This window comes from Lucilia cuprina, chromosome 4 (genome assembly GCF_022045245.1).
Source record: "Lucilia cuprina isolate Lc7/37 chromosome 4, ASM2204524v1, whole genome shotgun sequence".
In the NCBI taxonomy this organism is placed as follows: domain Eukaryota; kingdom Metazoa; phylum Arthropoda; class Insecta; order Diptera; family Calliphoridae; genus Lucilia; species Lucilia cuprina.
Genome location: NC_060952.1, coordinates 18,794,010 through 18,815,472, shown reverse-complemented (window position 1 = coordinate 18,815,472; position 21,463 = coordinate 18,794,010). Strand labels below are relative to the sequence as shown.

Sequence of the window (21,463 nt, the reverse complement as noted above, 5' to 3'; positions counted from 1 at the left end):
CACTGACAACAAATACAGCATGAAAATGAAATTAAAGTAGTTGTGAACCAATGTGGTATGATAAGGGACCATAAGCAAAAAAAAGAAAAATCACATGTAGTATTTACATTAGCATTAAAAGATTTAAAAATTTTTTAATAGAAAGTTCTTTAAAGTCCTTATTCATAAACAAAAAGTTATTTTATAAGCGATTTATAACTCGAATTTCGTAATGAAATTTTGTTTAATAAACTGTTTATAAATTAAAAAATTGTTTCTGAATAAGGGCTTATAATCTTGAACAAGAACTTAGAAGCTTTATTCATAACGTGGGACTTTTGTAGGCTTATTAAAGAACGTCATTTAAACGTTATTAATTTATCAAAAACGTTATTATTCACATCAAAAAAATGCCCAACTTGATCTCCAATGGGTTAATTAAACCGGCAACAGTGTTTTGTGCATTTCATTGAGCAAATTTTTTTTCAAACGCGCATGCGTTAAAGTTCATAACATTTTGCTTTTTATCTTCGCTTTGATAACTGATTTTATTATGTATTTCCTTAAACTCGCACACAAACAAAATCTACCACACACCTACATTTACAGCCACTTAAAAAATCTTGGCTTTTTTTATTTAAGCCACATTTAAAAGCTTTTTGTTTTTTTTATTATTATTGTTAAACTGTTAAGTGTCACAATTGCGCAACAATAACTATTATACAAACACATACATAGGTTTTTGGGGAGTTTTTAAATAACAACAACTACAAACAACATATGTTACCTCGACTTTGTTTGTTGTTGTTTGGGTTAGTTGTTTGTTGAGACAACAACAAAGCTAAACAAACAAACAGATAAATTCGGGCCAAAAAGATATAACAAATTTAAAACTCTTGCATGCACATAGATACAAATTCCCAGTAGTCCAAATAAGAGGCAATGTATCCTATCTTATAAATCTTCCTACGTCATGGCTGTACTCTTTTCAAACGAAGTTGAAGGTAATCGTCACTTTGTAAACAAGAAAGTGTAGAGTTCATAAACAAACTCAAGCTATATTCGTAATTTATGGGTTAACGATTGACTTCCTCGTAGTATAAGCAAAAGTTAATGTAGCTAATTATCTGAGATATCGGTGGCTAGGGGTAGCCCTAAGTAGTAGGTTAAAATGTTATTCGGGACTGTACGACAAAACTGCTGGGTTATTCACACACACACACACATACACATGTATCTTTGTGCACAATACAAATGCATTATGCCATTCTTCTTATATGTGTATATGTATGTATCTATACTCATTTCCATTGTTTTCGTTAAAGTTTTGCATGTTTTGCTTTTAGACACCCTACAGTCAATTAATATTAAATCTCATATACTAATTCCATTAGCAAAAAGTTTTAATTTAGAAAAATCATAAATTTGATCGTATTCTACCAATGCTTAAGCCATGTCCGTCTGTAATTAGACCATAGGGCAAACCCTATTGATTTTGGTTGAAATCGGTCCATTATTTCACCTACCCCCATACAACCGGACGGGAAAACTTGATCTTTATTTCCATCGACCTAAATATATTGGTTTTATAACATTACCATCAAATCAGTGGGAGTTAAGCTCAATGTTATTAAGACTACTTTCGTTTCCGGTGTTACCGAATACTATTAATGAATATAGTTGGTTTTAAAAATACCTTAATATTGAAGTAGTTTCTAATCGTTGAAATTTTTAATAGAAATTTAGTGTAAACATATCACAAGGTTTCTAATAGGGCCTAAAACGGTCGTTTGTCTAGGCAAAAATAATAACCTGCTAACCTTTTTAAGTTTGTCACTTAGTTTATGTATTTTCTGAATATATTCCATGTAGATAGGGAAGTCCGTCTATCAAAGAGGTTGATAAGACTTTGTTGATTTTTAAAAATCATCGAAATTGGAACATAAACAAATAATTTTGTTAAACTATACAATAAGAAGGGTGTATAAGATTCATTATAACCGGATTTAGCACTTTTAGTTATTTATACCCTACACCACTATAGTGGGGAGGGTATTATACGTTTGTGCTGATGTTTGTAACACACAATAATATTGGTCCTACACCTTTAAGTATACCGATCGACTCAGAATCACATTTTGAGTCGATTAAGACATGTCCGTCCGTCCATCCGTCTGTCAGGCTGGCTGGCTGTACATGTAAACCTTGTGCGCAAGGTACAGGCCGCAATTTTCAAGATAATTTGATGAATTTTTTTTGGCACAAGGACGAAGCCTAATGAAAATGGTTGAAATCAAATATACTATTATCTCTGTAAAAATTGGCACAAATAAGTTTTATATAAGTATAAATGACACTGCAGATTTTCGCAATGATCGCCCCTTATTTGACGCATTTTGGTTTAATTAGGAAAGTCACCATTTTGACGTTCTTAGCATGAGCAATAGGCAATGAAAGGTTAGTGAAATTTAGAAGGAGTCATATATTATCCTTCTTTCGCAAAGGCCGATTAAATAAAAAAAAAATAAATTTGTTTCATTAATCATTTAAACAAAACATTCAATGCAAAATTAAATCGACTATACTTCGGGATAAACTAATTCGAATTAAATCGGACAGGAAATCTGTGGAACCTTGAAATTCGAAATGTCATTTCATTATTTCTTACAGCGATTTTTGGATGAAATCAATGAACTTTGACTTTTTAGGGTTGTTCAAATCTCAACTAAAAGCTTTGAAAATGTAGTGCATCACGTTATTCGTTTTAGCATAACCACTATACATTTTGTTTATTTTCATTCAATATAAAATTTATCTACAGCTTTTAATTATTTATCTGTATTTTGTCTTGTTCAATTATAAGCACATTGTTGGGAGCTTGAAACAACCAACAAAGATGCCTAGTAAACAAATAAATAAATGTTTTTATTTTAAAATTTTAGCTGTAGTTGTAATATTATTATTTTTGTATCTCAAAGCCCTCTCCCAGTTGTTAATCTCTTCGGTTTATTTTTCGTCATTTCGACAAAGTTTCTGCAAGTTTTTATTTATTTTTTTAATATTTATTCATACAATTGTTGTAGTTGGTGGATTTATTTCTTCAATGTTGTTGTTATTTTCCACAAAACTTTTGCGCTTTTCATATTATTGTTGTTATTAGTGTTGATGTTGTAGTTATTATTATTGTTGTTGTTGTACTGTGTTAACGTTTATATCCGTTGTTGGTTTACTCAACCATATTTAATCTAACTTTTGCTGTATTTCGCTGCCTTTTCAATTTCAGCAGTATTTATTTTTTTTTTCGTTTATTTTTTTATTTATTTTTTTTTTTCTTTTAGTTACAAGCCACCAACAAATTTCAATTTCATTCAGTTACCTTACGGTACGGGTACTGAACTGTTGTATATTAATTCGTATTCAATAAAAAATAAAATATTGAACGAAAATTTTAATTTTTATTTATCGATTTAAAATTTCGACAAGTTAAATACAAAATTGTATTTTATTAAGTGTTTATCCTGTTTTGAAGAAAAAAAATCAAACTAAAAATTAAGTGGTTTTGAAGTGTATAAAGTGAGTTTGAAAAGACATAGAAATAACTAAACTCTATGTAACCTGGATAGAGAAAGCTTTCAGAGTTACTTGTTCTGAATAATTCTTTATAAGATTAAAATTTATAACTTGAACAAAATAATTTCTGAAAACTTTTTCGAAAAAAATAAAAAAAATAATTTAAGTGCTTGGATTGTAAAAAGTCGAATTTTTAAAATTTGTTAATTATTCGACAAAATATTGGTAAATGCTTTAGTTTTAAGTTTGCTTTGGTATATTTGTTGTATATAAATTTTAGAATATTTTAAATTTAAAACCAATTTTAATTTATTTGAAAATTTAATTTAAGGATCTTCACCTATAGGGATTTAAAGAGAGTTATATATCAGAATAATTTTTCGATTTTCACAAAAAATTAGTTTCCCGAACCATAAAAATTTTTAATCAATGTTTCAGACGTATGTATGTATCTCATATCTGCCAAAACATTGGTCTACCACCAAAGGTCTCTTAACAGGTTCATCATGTACGAATCAAGCCCATGTAAAGTGCCACATGTTTCCAATGTAGAACGCCATAAGTCAAAATTATTTTAAATTCTCCCGTTTGTTTTTTTTTAATGTGACCTAACATTACTATTAGCATGAAAGTGTCATTTTCTGGGTTTTATTTATTTGTTTTGAGAATTTTGTCTTGATCTGTGTTAAAAACAAAGTTTTATTAAAAGCAATATTAGCCACGCCCATAATTAAAATTTTGAAAAAATACTACATTGTTTAAAACAATCGACTTTCATACAACATCACTATTTTGACATATATTAATATTTAACGGTTTTACTAAACTATTAACAAAATAATATCGTAAAATGGGCGAGAAGTTTGGTTGTAGGCATGGTTATCATAAAATTTCTATCAGATTATGGTATGATTTTAAAACATTTAAAAGTACTCTTGTCGTTTTATTTTAAACATAAATACACTGAAAACAATCGATGCCTTATATACACGAAAAATGTCGTACATTGTACGAAATGCTTCTTGGTTTCGTAATATATACGAATTTGTACGAAATATTTTAGTATAATGAAGAATAATTTTATATAATTTTAGATTTTTTTTATTTTACGATTTTTTTTAATTACATAAAAATTTAAGTTCATTTAAAAAAGAATATTAAAAATTTGGGAATAAAATATGAACTAAAAAAACGAATTGTTCAAAGATTTAATTATTATTTGTATTTTAAACACAAAACACATTAATTCAGATATAAGACTTTTATATATCAATTTGGATAACAATTTTTAAAATATGATTTCCATCAAAATTTTTAACAAAATAATTTTATTTTGTAAAATCAAAAAAAATTCTTGTACGAAATTTTTTTTTTATATAAAATAAAACAAAGTTTCTTAATATATACGAAACTAAGTATTACGACAGGTTTTCGTAATTTCGTAAAATTAGAAAAGGGGTTGATTAAAAAATATTTTGTAATATATACGAAATATTATTCGTAATATATAAATGTATTTATTACGAAAAAAGTAGTTACGATTTTTTTTTTTTTGTAAAGTTAGGCATGCATTATTTTCAGTGTATATATCTAATTTAAAGTCTCTACTTCTATAATTACTGTTTTATCCTACCAGAATGTACTATATGTGTACACTGTGTCAAGTTGAAATTAATTTAATCCTTTACATTCTTAAATCAATTAAATTTTTATCTCAAATGAAGTACGCATAAATTCAATATGAGTTTCGTACTTAGTTTAAGGAAATCCGTACTTCCGTACTATGCATCAGAAACCTCTCCCCGATTATTCGGAATAAAGATTAATCTGTGTTTATAGACGATTAATAATTTTATTATGAAATTTTTCATTGATAACTTTATGTATACCGAGGGCAAATAACTAATAGAATTATTTTTTTTTTTTTAAAGTCACCACTGAAAACTTTTTCATTGTTAAAAATTCCACATTACATTCTTTAAAACCTCTGATCATTCATAAATATTTTTTTCTTTAACATTTACATATTTTACTTTTGAAAAATACCTGTTTAACAATAAACAAATAAAAATTACATAATTGTCTCAAATCATTGAAAACCCCACAATGATTTATTAAAATCACTTGGTGTCGGCGTTTTTTTGGTTAAACATTAAAAAGAAGGAAAAATAATTAATAATAAAAACTTACCAAAATGGTCAAGAAAAACTAAATGCAATAAACTAAACATACTTAACAATCAACCGACTAATAATAAACATTTATTTTGTAATTGTCACATTCGTACATGAATAAATAAATAAATAGAGAAATAAAACAAATGAACATTAATGCATTCAAATTAAAATAAAATTTGAAATTATTTTATTAAAGTAACAGCAACGTGAGTAGACAGATTGATGGGCGGCGGCAAGTGTTCAGATAAATAAATAGAAACAAAAAAAAACACAATCTATTACAATCCAGTCTGTCTAATGGCTACAATTGAAAACAACTACAAACAATTCAACCATAAATAAATCGAAAAATAGTAACTAACATTTATTTAATATCGATAAAGGTTAATAACACTTTCTTTTTCCAATTGGTTTTTTCTTTAGTTTGTCTGTTTTCTTCTTGTCGTTAAGGAAACTATGTATGTAAGTAATATTTAAATGAAAAATGTAACGACAATATACATATGACCACTGATACCGCCAAGCCATCAAGATATAAATCCAAAGACGGAGTAAAAAAACAATAACAAAAAAAAAACAGTTATACATACATAAGGTAATGGTCATAATATGGATACTTCAAATTCACATTTAACATTTACATACATACTTACAACTAAGTATAAGATTGCATATGACATTTTATTAAGTAATCGAAATTCAATGCAACACTTTGATTACTTATTTTACTTACACTCAAAAATATTCATTCGTTTGTAACTGCAAATGAATGAATTACAATGAATATACATAATACTTATATATGTACATACATTAGCGTTGGTGGCGGTAGTATTAATGTTGTAAGATTGGGTTTGTCTTCTGTGTTTTCATATGCATTTAATCTGCAATATCAAATTCAAAATGTCAAAGAAATAACGTTGATAATGACAAAAGTTTTATATGTATACATTCATACTTCCAAGAGTCATTAATATGACATTTTATATCAGGGTTGAATGAGATTGATTTGAATTGTATGATGGCTTCATGATTATTTTTTTCATAATTGTTATAGGTAAAATAATAGCGAAAATATATAACACTATTTCCGGAGAGATTTTTTATATATTTAATTATATGAAGGTCTTTTTTTTCTTAAATTGAATGTATAAATATTTCAAAACTTTGAAGATGAATTACAGTTTTAATTTTTTATGTTTTGAAATTTTTTCTAAAATTTGTCTAGAAATTTAAAACAGCTTAAAATAATAACTTTAAAAAGACGACAGACAGAAGCTATGGCAAAGTATTTGGAACAATTCCAAACTGATGTAGGTCTGATGGAGTTATATGATTTTTAGAAATTTAATAAAATTATTTTCTAAAATTACCAAATTTTTTTTGGCAATTTTAAGATTTCAACAAAAGTCAGTTAATTAATTATTCTTATGTTTCTAAAAATGAATTCTATAGCTACCAAATAGAACTTATCTACTTAATATAATTTTTTGCTTAAAAGTCCAACCAGCTAACAAAGCATTGGTAGGCTTTCATCATCGGAAAAGTAAAGTTAAACTAAATACCTTTTTGTTGTTAAACTAAATACCTTCTTTGAGATAACACCTGCCTTGAATACATAATATTACTGTGGTCTTTTTCACCCACAGTATCTTAAAGGCCTTCAGAAATTTTCTAGAAATTAGAAACGGTAACAAAATCTTATCCGAAAAAAATATAATTACAACAAGTTTCAATATTTTTACCAAACGTCTCTTTGTGCGAATTTGGATTCATACCACTAATCCTGAAATAACCTTTACCAACTGACTAGCCAGGACAAAATCATACTGGTAACTGGTCAGACGTAGTACCATATTGTAAAATGTTTTAGTTCGACTCCATGTCAAATCATTGCAAGAAAAGTGCGATTATGCATTTAATCATCACCAGTTTATTGTCTCTGAAGACAAAAGTATTGGTACTTGTTACTTCAGCTTTCTTCTAAAAATCCGTACATCGACATGCCGACTGATATCTCTTACTTCAGCTTTCCTTTAATAACCTGTGGGCATGACGAGTGATACGTTGAATGAAATCCGAGTTTGTTTGCTCAACAGCTAAAAGAGAAACAATCCTAATTCGGTTAAAGTATTTATGAAAATTTCATATATCTATACTCTAATCTTAACATGACTAAATCTAGCAAAAATTAAACGAAGTACTTCCAAAAGAATAACATTTATCACCACGTCAAAAGTAGCACTAAGTGATTTTCTTTACCATCTGTGTAAGTGATGTTTATTGACTTTCAAAGAACCCAATTTTGTTTATTTTTTTAAGGTTTATTTTTTTGTACTGAAATTCTTTAAATTAAACCTAATTTATATTGGAGATGATTGATAATGTGTGTAATTTATTTATTTACGTTAATATTATTTAAGTCAATTTCTTAATAACATCCAAAAAAGAACATAAGAATTACTTCCTAAGAATGACATCAGATGTAGTGAATTTGGAATCAAATAAAAATAACATTCCTCCTATGACAAGCCTGTGTTAAAATCACTACTTCTTCAGGTCTTTTTCAGTACTTCCAAGGTTTACATTCTACTTCTTTTCTGGTTTTTTGGAATTTATTTTTTTCTGGGAAGTAAAAATATGTCAGAAGTGCGAGTTTTGAAGCTGAATAGATTTCCACAATATTGGCAATGAAAGGAAAAATGTCATAACAAAAATCGGAGAAATTTTTTATATTTATTAACTTTCAAACTTGCAATTAGAAACGGTGTAATAAATAACAACATCACAATAGGGATTGTGAAGTGTGATGATGTATTACACAAGTTTAATATACTGGGAGGGAGATTTTGAACAACAACAAAAAGTGTCATTTAAGCCATAAGAGTCTATGTGTGTCTGTCCGACATACAACGTATTGTTTATTATTAACCTTAAGATATTGCGGTGGGTCTTAATTGTTTCTCTATGTACGAAAGTACAAGTCACAACATTATTGTTTGCCACTTCTTTGCCAGACAATGTGTAAAGTACTTATTTATTATTTGTACATATTTAAATATATATGTATATGAATTTGTTGTTTGTGTATGTAATACTCATATGCTAAATACATTAAATTTACACAAATCTTGTGAGATGTTGACGGTCTTTCAATCTTTTACGGATGATTGTCACTTTTACTTTCAATTTTATGTTTTGTTGATTTTTTTTTTTAATTTTTTTGTTTTATTTTTTTTTACCTTTTGAGAAATTTTTCACACCATCAAATTAAAAAAAAAAAATTGTAAAGTTAAAGGTTTTGATTTAAGAGTACTACTACATATGTATGTATATATTTCTTAATATATTTTACTTACCATTATAATGTTTTGTTTGTAATTAACATTTTTTATTAAATAAAAAATTTTAATTAGAAAAATATGTTTAATTTTTAATTACGGGAATTGTGTACTGTAGACGACATAATGTCTACTATTTTATTTTTCCTTTCTTTACATTTTGTTAAAGTGATACTGATCAGAGAAGCAAGCCGTATCGGCTCGGCTGTCGGCTAGCCGCTAAGCTGATTTTTTTTAAAGAGTCGCGCCGCCGCCGAATTAACCGGCTTGTCGGCGGCTTAGATTCCAGTCAATGTTGTCGACTAAGCCATTTTTATGAAATTAATTCTATTAAAATATATGTATTATTTTTATAATAAAAAATTTACAAAAATTTTATATTTTTTGTATTTTAATTTTGAATATAAATTGTAGTTGAGTTACCATTCGTAATATTGAGTAGTTTAATATGAATTTAATTGTTATTGAGTTACCAACCTGTTCATCATATACGTATATAGAAATTTTTGGTACTCGGTACTCAGTACCCACTTTGAAATTTAAAATTTTTAAAAAACGGTCGTAACATTTTGGTGTCTTTAAAAAGTTTTGTGATCGATTTAAGCAAAATGAACAGAAAAATAACATCATTTTTTAAGACGAATACCAACGAAAATGAAAGGAGCACTACTGAAGTTTTGGAAAATGAAGATATTGAATCTGATGAATCAGGAGAGTTTGATGAAGATTCATTCATAAGAAATCACTCAGATCGCCAGATAAGTGACTATGAGGCTATTCTTCGTAAAATAAAGCCGCAAAATCTGTGGCAAAGATAGTTTTAAATGAACGAAAAGGAACTGGTTCGGTTGTTTGGGACTACTTTGGAACACTTATGCTCCGCGGTAAGTCCGTGCTCAAAAAACTTCATTTTTGTAAAATTTGCTTTGAGATGGAGCTTACAACATTAAAAGGGTAAGTAAATAAAGTGTTTCATAAATAATTTAATAAATCTCGTATTAAATTAAATCGTATACAACGTTAAATTTTGGGTAGATTTAGCCAAGTAACGTCAACTTCAAATCTTTTAACGCACTTGCGCAACGTTCACGACATAGAGCTCAAGAGCAAAAATTCGGAGGCTTCCTTGAAAAAAACAAATGAAGCACTATCGTCTTCATCTAAAGATAAAGATACGAAGTTTGTTAATGGTAGAAGAGTGGCAGAAATGTGCTGTGTTGATCTCCAGGCTTTCAACGTTGTGGAAAGGAAGGGATTTTTAAAATACATGGCTCTTGTAAAACCCGGTTTGGAATTTCCCACTAGTCGCACAATTGCTACAACAGCATTGCAAGATGTGTATAATGTATATATGTCCACGGTAAAAGACGTTTTAAAAAGTGCGCCTACAAAAATTGCTCTGGTTTTGGATTTGTGGACGGACAATTTTAAAAAATTATCATATGTAAACATAAAAGTTCACTACTGCGTCAATTTTAAGATAACAACAGCCAGTTTAACAACTGAGCACTTTGCTCATCCACACACTGGAAGTCGAATTGCCGATTGTATCACATCCACTGTAAAATCGTTTAATTTAGAGAGTCGTGAAATACACGCAGTTAGCGATGGTGGAGCCAATATCATAGCTGGATTAAGAATGTCAAAAATGCTGCGTTATGAATGTATGGCACACTCATTGCACAGATTTATAGTGCATGATGTTTTGGACAATCCAGAATTTAATGAAATCAAAGCTGTAGTAAAAAAACTAAAGGCTACTTATACGAAATTATCGTATTGTTCCGAAGATTTAATGGCTATACAAAAGGCCCATCTCCAAGATGGAATTATAGAAATATTACTGCAAAGTAATGACATTGCCGAATCTCTGCAATTAGAGGAGGAATTCGGAGTTTCTTTAGAAGAGGAAATGGATTTGCCAGAAGAAACTCTTCAAAATCAAACTGCAACTACAATTAAAGTTGCAAATGATACAAGGTGGAATACCTTAGCAACAATGTTTAAAAGCTTTGCAACAAATTTTGATGCAATAAATATTGCACTAATAAAAGCAAAAAAAGAAACCTTTATATTCCGTGAAATGGAAAAGAAAATAATAAAAGAATTTGCAGATTTCTTATCTATATTCGAAAATGCAACATGCTACCTACAAGGACGGAATTATCCGACTATATGTTCGGTCATTTTCTTTTATGAAAATATAATAGACAAACTAAATAAAAATGAAGAAATGTCGGAATTCGGTATATCAATTGAGCTTTATAATTTTGCAAAAAAAAATTTTAAAAAGCGCTTCAAAATTAAGAAAATCCATCTAGTAGCTGCTATAATGGATCCCTGTCAGCGAAACTGGCCACTTTTACATAATTGGTTGAAAAAAGTTCCAGCAACGAATAGCCTGGAATTAAATGATGTTTTAGACTGTAATTTTGATCAACCAATTACAAAAGAAAAACTTATTTACAATGAACTTTTAAAATTAATAAATAGTTCACAAGAAAGTTTACATATCAGAAATGAACCGGGACCTTCTAAAAAAAAAGTGGTAAGTTACTTTAATTTCTTAATATTTCGGAAGCCTTTTTATAATTTAATTTAATTTAATTTCAAGAAACTTTCAAACACAAGAAAAGAAATGCTTGAGTTTTTGGCCACATCAAACCAGGAAGACCCACCAAATTCAGACCTTCAAAAGGAAATAAAATCGTACTTCGATGTCCCAAACGAAGACGCAGAATGCTTGGAATGGTGGCAGAAAAACGAAGAGGTATTTACAATTAAATGTACGTAACATATATATTTAGTTTTATTTATATTTTTTCTTCTTAGATGTTTCCAAATATCGCATTATTAGCGAACTTTTGTTTTGGAATACCTGCAACTTCCGCCTCTTCAGAAGAGGCATTTTCAGTTGCTGGTGCCTGCATTACGGCAAAAAGAAGTAGATTAAATCCTTCTACCGTAAAACGGCAATTATTTGTACATGACAACTACCACTTAGTGGATCCCATTTTAAATTCTAAGTAATCTTTTCAGTATATTAATTTCGATCTCATTAATAACTAGTTTATTTTTAAGTGAATTGAATTTGTTTTTTTTTTTAGAAAATATAAAATTATAGCTTAAATGTCGTGTGACAATTTTTTGTAAACAAAAACGTTATTTTTTATTATAAGAATTCGGCGCAGCCGAATATTTTCTTAAGCCGGTAGAAAACTCGGCTTCAAGCCGGATAGCCGCCGCCGCCGAAAAAAATTGGTTTTCAGCCGCCGCCGAAATATTGTAGTCGGCTTGCTTCTCTGATACTGATGCTGATGTATTGTTATAAAATTTCACAATATTATTAAAATAATGTTGAATTTTTATTAAATTAGTTGGTAGAAATACAAAAGTACAAATTTTTTAAATTTATTGTTTACAAAAGGGCTTAATAAAAGTCAATGGGTCAAAAGATGAAAAATTTATGAAAAATCTGTTCTCATGCTTTAATTAAGTTACATGAGAAATTTGAAATATTTTTGTTTCATAATTGAAGATTTACATTTTATAAATGTCTTAAAGTCTTGATTTTGAACTAAAATAAATAGGCTAGAGAAAATAAATCATATATAAAAAATTATTCCAAACGTATCTCCTATTGCGCTTCTCATATATACTATTAGTCATACTTATTTCAAATTTAATTTTCAACTTCAAAAAATGACCATGACTATTATAATCAATATGTTTTATTTAAATATTTGTATACTAATACGCTATTAATTATTTAATTACATTTACATTTATGACGTTGATCTATTATTAACATTCACACCAATTAATAACGAGAAAATCGCTTTTTCTATTAACACGAAAATAAAACTCTACACCAAACTCATATTTTTGAAGTAATACACAATGAAAACTTAAAATGCTAAAATATTTGTTATGGCCAAAATAGCCATAATTAGGTTTAATAAACTTCATAATTACTGTTAATAATAAGTTACTAAAGTTCATAATAAAAAATTTAAAATATTTTTATTAACAAAAGTATTTCACAAACAAACTCACGTGTTGATTAAAAAAGAAAGATATGTAATAAGAAGATAGATAAATAAATCTTAGTGTTTTTTCAGATGATTTAAAACGAAGAGGTTAAAATAACAAATTATAAATATTTACATTAACATAGGTTAGGGTCATTATAATCAGATTTGTATACAAACTTGTTGATCTGTTTCTGCTTCTCTCTTTCGTTGGTACTGACCACAGACACGACTAGCAGATGGAACAGTATCAAACATCATGTTTGATGTATTTTTAATGATTTCGGACAAAAACTTCATTAAAAACCTGTTAGTGATTAATGCGATACTACGTAATTTTTACAGATTACCAAAAAAACTGAATGAGTTTGTGTAAAGTACACTTAAAGAAATAATTATTTCATTTTTAATACAAAATGTATCGAAGATTTTCCAAAAGAATTTAAAGAAAATGTTGATTTTAACATTTGTTTAAAAACCATTCTAGTTAGAAAGAAAATTTCGTGACCCAGCTCAAAAAATCGATTTGAAGTGGCCATACTCCAATTTTCATCTCCATCGGTTAAGCACTGCCGGAGTTGGAGAGGGTCAAAGTTGGATATTTTGGTTATACAGGGTAATTTATTAAATAAGTATTATTTTTACCTATTGGTCCTAGAAAAAATTGTTTGTTATATTTTAGTTTGTCTAGAAAGTTTAGATAGCTATTTCTACACCAATACCAAAAATTGTTTTTAATTAAAAAAAAAATTGCTATAATGTATATAAAATTTTCCCTATTAACAATTTAAGAAATTCCCAGCAAAAACTTGTTAATGACTTGTAATTGTCAGCACTTACCTATTAATACACTTTTAATGACGGCTACATATCTTTCTAATTACATGGAAGTACTTAAATAACGTCTTATTAATAAATAAAGTTCTATAAATACATTCTAATATATTAGTCAAATTCTTCAAGAAGATATATGAGCTTAATATTGACTGATAACTGTTTCCAATGGCATTATCAAATTAAAATAATGACTTAAAATGTTATTGTTTAAGCATTTTAACACCTAAAATCCCGAATTTAAACTTACAACAGCTAAGCAATAAATATATAACATTAAAGATGAAATTTGTTTTTTGAATTTAAACGTATAGATTTGAAATTTGTAAAAATTATAAAATTAATTTGGGATCATCAAAATTATTATATTTTTAAAGATCACAAATTTAGAGACTTTTTCAATTTTGCATGCATTTTGAAAATCTGTTTCTTATTTTAACTTATGTAGAGTATGTTTCTAATTCACTTCCTTTTTCCACTGTAATTAACGTTACGCTTTTTCCACAACATTTTTTCTTAAGGTGTAAATTAAACAATAATTATTGTTATAATTATGAATGTAAGCATATATGTTAAAAATGCACTTTTATTCTTACAAAAAAAAAAAAACACTTTCCGTTTTCTAAACGAAAAAAAAAACAACTTAGTTTATTTAAGTTGGAAAAAAACAAATATGTTTAAGCATTTGTAACACTTTATGCATCTGCTGTTTAAAATAATATAGATTCGTGTTGAATTTCATTTCGACTTGTCTCTATTATTAAGCCTCATAAGGCCGGGTGATGTTATATTTTGATTATCATGAAAGAATAACTAGCTTTTTTACTAATTAACCAATTTTGTAGGAAAAAACTTTTTTTTATAAATGTTGCAACATACACATAAACACACACATGATCACTTAACAGCATGCAACACAATTAGTTTAGTTGCTTTCAAGGCCCCTTATCATGTTTCGTCTCTATAAATAATTATTAAACAAAATATGAAATTTAACCAAAGTAGGCGTGTGTAAATATTAAAGAAATTTTACCAAGATTGTCAAGCGTATCTTTAACACACTATAGAGAAGAAGAAGATGAAAAAAAAGTATGAAAGAAACCTCACAAACCCATATATTAAATATTAAATTTCCACAAGTCTGAATAAAATTCAAAACAAACTAATATACCTTGGATATGCAGCTACTACTTCACAACATGCTAGCCAGCAACAGCTGATTGATACTTTCACTTTCATTACTTTTCATCACCTCTCTCAAGAGTCCAACTTCGAAGAGGTGGTGACTGAGAAAAATTATGTCGAGAGTAACCAACACCTTTTGTGTTGTTGGAAAATTTTATTATAAGCGTTAAGTGTTGTTGATCTTTTAATGCGAGTACAAAGCCAACAAAATACCCAGTAAACCCAAATGTTTGATCTAAAATTGGAAGAAATTTGATATTAAATATTGTTCAAGTGTCAAGATAAAAATATTATAAATTTATATATATTACTTGAGCTCAGTTTATGAAACATTTAATTTGAAATTAAGAAATTAAAATTCTGGTATTTTAATAAAAAAAAAAATACTATTTGTGTTTGCTGGGTATAAAACACCATGTTATGAAATGAAAACAAAATTACAGGGCCAAAGATCTCAGTAGATATACAATGAGTTGCCAGAAACTTGATACACTAAATTCAAAAAATCTACTAATTCTGATGTTATCTAAACTGAAATAATTATATAAATATACCATCAGTCAGGTTAGAATCACTTACTGTAGCTTGTGCGCATGCTACAAGAATAAATGACTAAAGAATGAACGCTATTGAAAATGGTTGAAATCGTACCCCCCGAATTGGGCTTTTAGGCTCATATGTTGTTTCTAGATAACGTGTGAGTAGTGTTACAATAACAAAATACAAGTAAAATTTGTACTCAAATTACTCACTCGGTATCTAGAAACAGCACATTAGTTTTATAAAAGTTAAAACGGCACGATTTTAATAATTGGACCTAATTTGACCCTAGCCACCATACAAACTTTGTTTAAAGTTCCATTAGATTCAATGTTTCCGTTTTGTTTATTATATGTATAACCACAACCTGTATTTGGGAAAGAGAGCAAATGTCATTGCGATGAAATTTCGGTTATACGAAGCAAACATGAACATGTTTGCTAGTATCTCTTGATCATATCTCTAATGGGCTCCGATGACCGATCCTCCAAATATTTGTTAGAGCTATGGTTCTAATAACAACAGATTTTGTACTGTCAAATCTGTATCTTATACTCAGCAAAAAAGAACTTCGAAAGAAGCGAAAAAAATTACTCCAGAGACCTGATTTTAACACAGGCTTGTCATGGGAGGGATGTCCTTTTTATTTGATTCCAAATTCACTACATCTGAAGTCATTCTCAAGAATTTTTATGTTATTTTTTTGGCAGTTAATAGGAAGTCAAATAGAATCCATCTAATTTGACCCACATTAGTTGTAACATAAATAAATAAATAAATAAATAAATAAATAAATTACACACATTTATCAATTAACTCTAAAATGAAATTTGTTTATTTCAAAAAATTTCAGTACAAAAAAAAAAAAAAAAAAAATAATATATATATATATATATATATATATATATATATATATTATATATATATATATATTATATTAATATATATAATATATTATATATATATATATATATATATATATATATAAATAAATATAAAAATCCCAAAAATACATATTATGTTAACACTATAATATATGTAATATTTTTTATTCAATTATTAATTGTTTATGCACTTTTCATTCTTATTTTTAATGTATTTTACACTTTTTGTTTGTTTTTTATTGTATTTATAAAATACATAGCGAATACGTGTGAAAATAAAAAGTTTTTGAATTATTTAAAAAATTATGAATACCGGCATACGGTCAGTATGCCAAGTAATATTTTTAAAAATTAAATTACAAATTATTTTTAGACTAGTATTTGTAAGCAAGTTATGACTTTTAAAACTGCATTCTTGACGTGCGCTTGCACATTTTTAATACAAAAAAAAATTAAATATATTTGATAAAAATTTTAAACTTTTAGCTCTTTCCGTTCTGACTCTCATGTTAGAATTTAATAAGGAAATTAAATATAGATGTAAAAATATGTAGTATAGGTCGATAATTGACCCTACCTCCATGAGGTTGAGATTTTTTTTAATATTTTTTCTCGACTTAAAAAAAAATTAACTTTTCTGATGGTGGGTATACATTTTTTTCCCAAAACAAAAATATGGCAACTCTGTTACATCTGATAATACAATGGACTCATCATCTATAATACAAAAGACTTAAGCAAAAAACTAGTTCATGTTCATTGTAATTTTTACTTTACAATTGTATTGCTTATTTTATTGTTGCTTTTTCAGTTTTCTTTTATTTCCATTTAAAAGTCATTGTTGTTTTAACTGTATTTGTAGTTTTTTTTTTTGTAATCTGCAGTTTTTTACGACTAAATATGTATGTGGTTGTTGCCGCTTTTTTGTTAGTCAGACTGTTTTTGTATCTCTTACAATGGGCTTCAATGTCACGATTTGCTTTTTTTGTTTTTGGTTTAAAGCTTTGTTTTGTTTGTTTTACCGGCAATTTATTTTTCTCACACTTTTGATTTTTTCTACTAAATTCTCAGTTTACACTCTCATATTATTTTTTTTACTTTTGAGTAATAATTATTACATCACACTATAATATTGCAAAAACGTTTGTTTAATTTTAAACCAAGTTAAACTGGAATTGTTTACACTGAAAAAAATTATCAGAAATTGCTAATTTCCGTATTAACATAATGTTTTAATTAAGTTTTTTAAAACACCTAGGGACATTATTATAAGTGGGTTACATTCTTGACAGAGTTCGTTATAAGTTGTTGATAAGGCAAGCTAGAACAAAAACGAACTACCAAATTCTTAAACTAATTTAAATTAATTAAATCGCTACATGTAGAGCATGACCATATATACCAAAGTTACCAAAACCAATTTTCCTATATAAACCAGAATTCCAAAATTGAAATGATTTTTTTTAAACAGACTTTTACAATCCAAGCATTTATAAATCTATAAAAATCGAAATTAATCAAAAACTTTATTAAATTTTCAGAATACAAGTGTAATAACATCAATTACATAATTTTGCTATTTAAACAAACAACCCAAAAACCAATATTCCAATCTCCAACATCATGTCTGCTGGGAGAATTAAACTACAACTTTTACTATTCCTACTAGGTGTTACACTTAGTCACTTCAGCTATGCCCAAGTTGGCGTAGGTTCATACCAAAGAACTTACGATACTATCGAACCAGCTACAGTTCCTGCTACAGCGAATAGTCCGAAAAAGATTTATACCCCCACCTATGTTACAACCGAGTTAAGATTTGGACGTGGTTTAGATCCCGAAAAAGAAAAAGTCGTTACCGTTCGTGGCAACAAAGGGGAAAATGTTGAATTGGTGGTGGGTAAAAATAGTCGAAAAGCTAAATCAGTTGAACCAAAAAGTTTCTTTGTGCGTTCAGCCGGGATGGTAAGAGAACCGCTACCTAAAACTGCACAAAGACCTCTTGATTTAGATCTTAAACATACTCAAACTTTACTACATCAAGTCGAATTATCAAGACAATCCAAGGAATATAAACAGCGTATGGATGATGCATTGGCTAGACAACAGCAATTGGAACAATTGAAATTAATTAAATCTCAAAACTTCAGAGACCAAGAGCAAAATGTTTGGCAACCAAAAATGGCCAGAGCTGGTCGAAGATTATTATTTGAAGATGAAGAACCACAGTCCTATCATCCCCAAAAATATACAGAAGACATGTACTTCACGCCTCAACAAACCAGTTCCAGTAATAGACAACATTCTTATATACCCTTGGGTAGATCAAATCAATTTTCTTTCCCCACAGAAAGACAAGATTCAAACGACTACAGCCACGAGAAACAATGGCAGCCAATGGAAGTTTACGAACTACGTCATCGTAATCTAAGACAAGCACAACAACAAATGGTACCCGTATCCTATCCTGCAGAATTTGGCTATACCCAATCATTTCCCAATGAACGTTTAGACAATCTTTATCGCAGCTCCAAATACGTACAATCTTCTGTTGATTTGAATAATGCTTTTGACGAATACCAGCGTAATAAGCGTCCTGTCAATTTAATCACCAAAAATAACTATACACCCGTTAAAAAACAAACGATTTATGTACCTAAACCGGTTATGATTACTTCTTCAGCTATGGTTCAAGAAACCACTCCTCAAAAGCAAAGCGATAACTACCAGCAGCAAATGCAATTTAAACCCATAAAATATGAACAAACTGCCAAACCTTACTTCGCACAAGCAGACACTCCCATTTATACCGAACCTCAGACCTCTTCGCCACAAAGCACTATTGTTGATGGTCCCGCTGTTACCGTAATCGAAGGCATACGTGTGCCCGATACACCCGAAGATAAAGTGAAAACTTGGCGTAATGCTCGTGTTTTAAATAACGAATTGGTGCCATATCCCGAAGGTTATATACCGCCAAAGGTGCAAATACAAACATTCGATAGATAGATACATGGATAAATGTGACCTGGGGATTTTGATTTCCGAGTTATATTTGCTTAAATCTTGTCGATAAACTTCATTAACATTATTGTCACTAACATTTAGTAGAGATAGTTGTTGTAGAAGTATAAGTATGTTTCAATGTTAACTAATTAGTAATTGTTATTTATTAATCAGTTTAATATAAAAGTTACTATGTAATTTAGTATGTAATTAAAAAATTGTCGAAATAACTAAAATAAATATTTAAATTATGTCTTTTTTGTGTGACTATTATTATTATTTGCTTTTGGGTAATTTTCACCTACGGGATATAATTTCGATTATAATTTCTACAATTCTGATCTCACAGATTCTATATAGATATACAAAGAAAATTCCGAATTCTTATAGATCGCGATGTGTGTCTATATGTGTGTATTTGGAAACCAGGTTAAAAAATCTTAAGTATCTACGAGATTCGAATCTTCAATATTTCTTTCTTTGCTTAGATCGATTATTAAAATTAGCATAATCGGTACATAAACATTATATTGTGCGCTCCTTAACAGTGTCTCAGGTGCGCTTCAAACACACTACTTCCGGTCTTCCAAATTATAACACTAACTTGGTCTGGATAGGTTAATATAATACTTTGAAAGAAGGATGTTAAAAACGGTCTTCTAAATTATAACATTTACCACTAACCCACATGAAATAGTTGGGTAGTTGTAGACCAGGGATTAACATGGTGAAAAGTAAGTAAAATTGGTTCTAAATTTCAGATATTGATTTATATTGGTATAATCCATAAGTGACCCATATAAGGTCACTTATATACTATAGACTAGACTATAGACTAGACTATAGACTAGACTACAGACTAGACTATAGACTAGACTATAGACTAGACTATAGACTAGACTATAGACTAGACTATAGACTAGACTATAGACTAGACTATAGACTAGACTATAGACTAGACTCTAGACTAGACTATAGACTAGACTATAGAAAAAATCAAATGTCTGTAAATGTAGTAAGGATTAGTACGCAGAGTTTTAAATTTTTATGCATTCTAATTTTACCATTGTTGAAGCTCTTGGATATAATATTATTTTTAAAAAACGTTCTATAAAACATTGTACTTCTAAAAGGTTTTTAAGGAAACATCTCCAAAATTTAGACACAAAAATCGCTAAAAGAAAAAAAGTTATTAAACTGTTATGAATCGTTCACTAAAGACTTTCCAAGAACAAGTTTCTGAGAAATCAGTTTTAAATATTTATTTTTATTCAGTAATTTTTACTTAACAGTACTTTTTGGTCAAAATAATAACAATTTAAAAATAAATTATCATTTTTGTTTAACTTTGTCTAACAATTACGATTTAAAATGTAAAAAAAAATATAATTTAAAGTTTTCGACGCATGTTTGTACAAGATATCAATCTTGTATAATTGTTTTATTTTAATATTTTCAATAAATTACAGATAATACCAATATATTTACTAGTTCGATTCACTTCTTCAAGAATTAATTAAACGAACATAATTTATTACAAATAACCATATTTAACGGTAATACATTGTGTATCAACATGACTTATTCAACAATTTTTTCCCGGATCAGCATTACTACTTAAAGCTTCCATATAAAATCCACATCCAAAAAGATCTTATGAATTTATAACAATGTGACAGTGCGCTTGTAAAAAAATTATGACGGATTGTATTTTTACATCAAATAAGCCTTATATTACCTATGTAAAAATCTGAAATTTCTCGTAATGGCCAGTAGTTATTTCACACATTACTTGACAATCAGTGTTCATTATCTACCACATTAATTTTGTTTGCCAAATTAAGTAATTACTGGTAAATAACGAAATAATTTGAATTTGTAATAGCCCAATTGTCTAGGGCGTTCTTTAAGTAAGG

General features: G+C 28.3%; 3 protein-coding genes across 3 annotated transcripts; all 3 read left to right on the top strand.

The window, feature by feature from the left end:
- The first annotated feature begins 3,351 nt into the window (after positions 1-3,351).
- On the top strand, positions 3,352-19,807 carry LOC111675860. Its single transcript, XM_023436711.2, has 2 exons — positions 3,352-3,552; positions 18,083-19,807. Exon 2 carries the CDS (start codon positions 18,165-18,167, stop codon positions 19,548-19,550), a length of 1,386 nt encoding a protein of 461 aa, XP_023292479.2. The 5' UTR covers positions 3,352-3,552; positions 18,083-18,164; the 3' UTR covers positions 19,551-19,807.
- On the top strand, positions 9,883-11,388 carry LOC124419746. The gene is made up of 3 exons (XM_046950304.1): positions 9,883-10,021; positions 10,103-11,047; positions 11,361-11,388. The coding sequence occupies exons 1-3, from the start codon at positions 9,942-9,944 to the stop codon at positions 11,386-11,388; spliced, it is 1,053 nt and encodes a 350-aa protein (XP_046806260.1). The 5' UTR covers positions 9,883-9,941.
- Positions 10,982-12,766, top strand: LOC124419407. The gene is made up of 2 exons (XM_046948716.1): positions 10,982-11,837; positions 11,900-12,766. Exons 1-2 carry the CDS (start codon positions 11,706-11,708, stop codon positions 12,095-12,097), a joined length of 330 nt encoding a protein of 109 aa, XP_046804672.1. The 5' UTR covers positions 10,982-11,705; the 3' UTR covers positions 12,098-12,766.
- Positions 19,808-21,463: the final 1,656 nt, after the last annotated feature.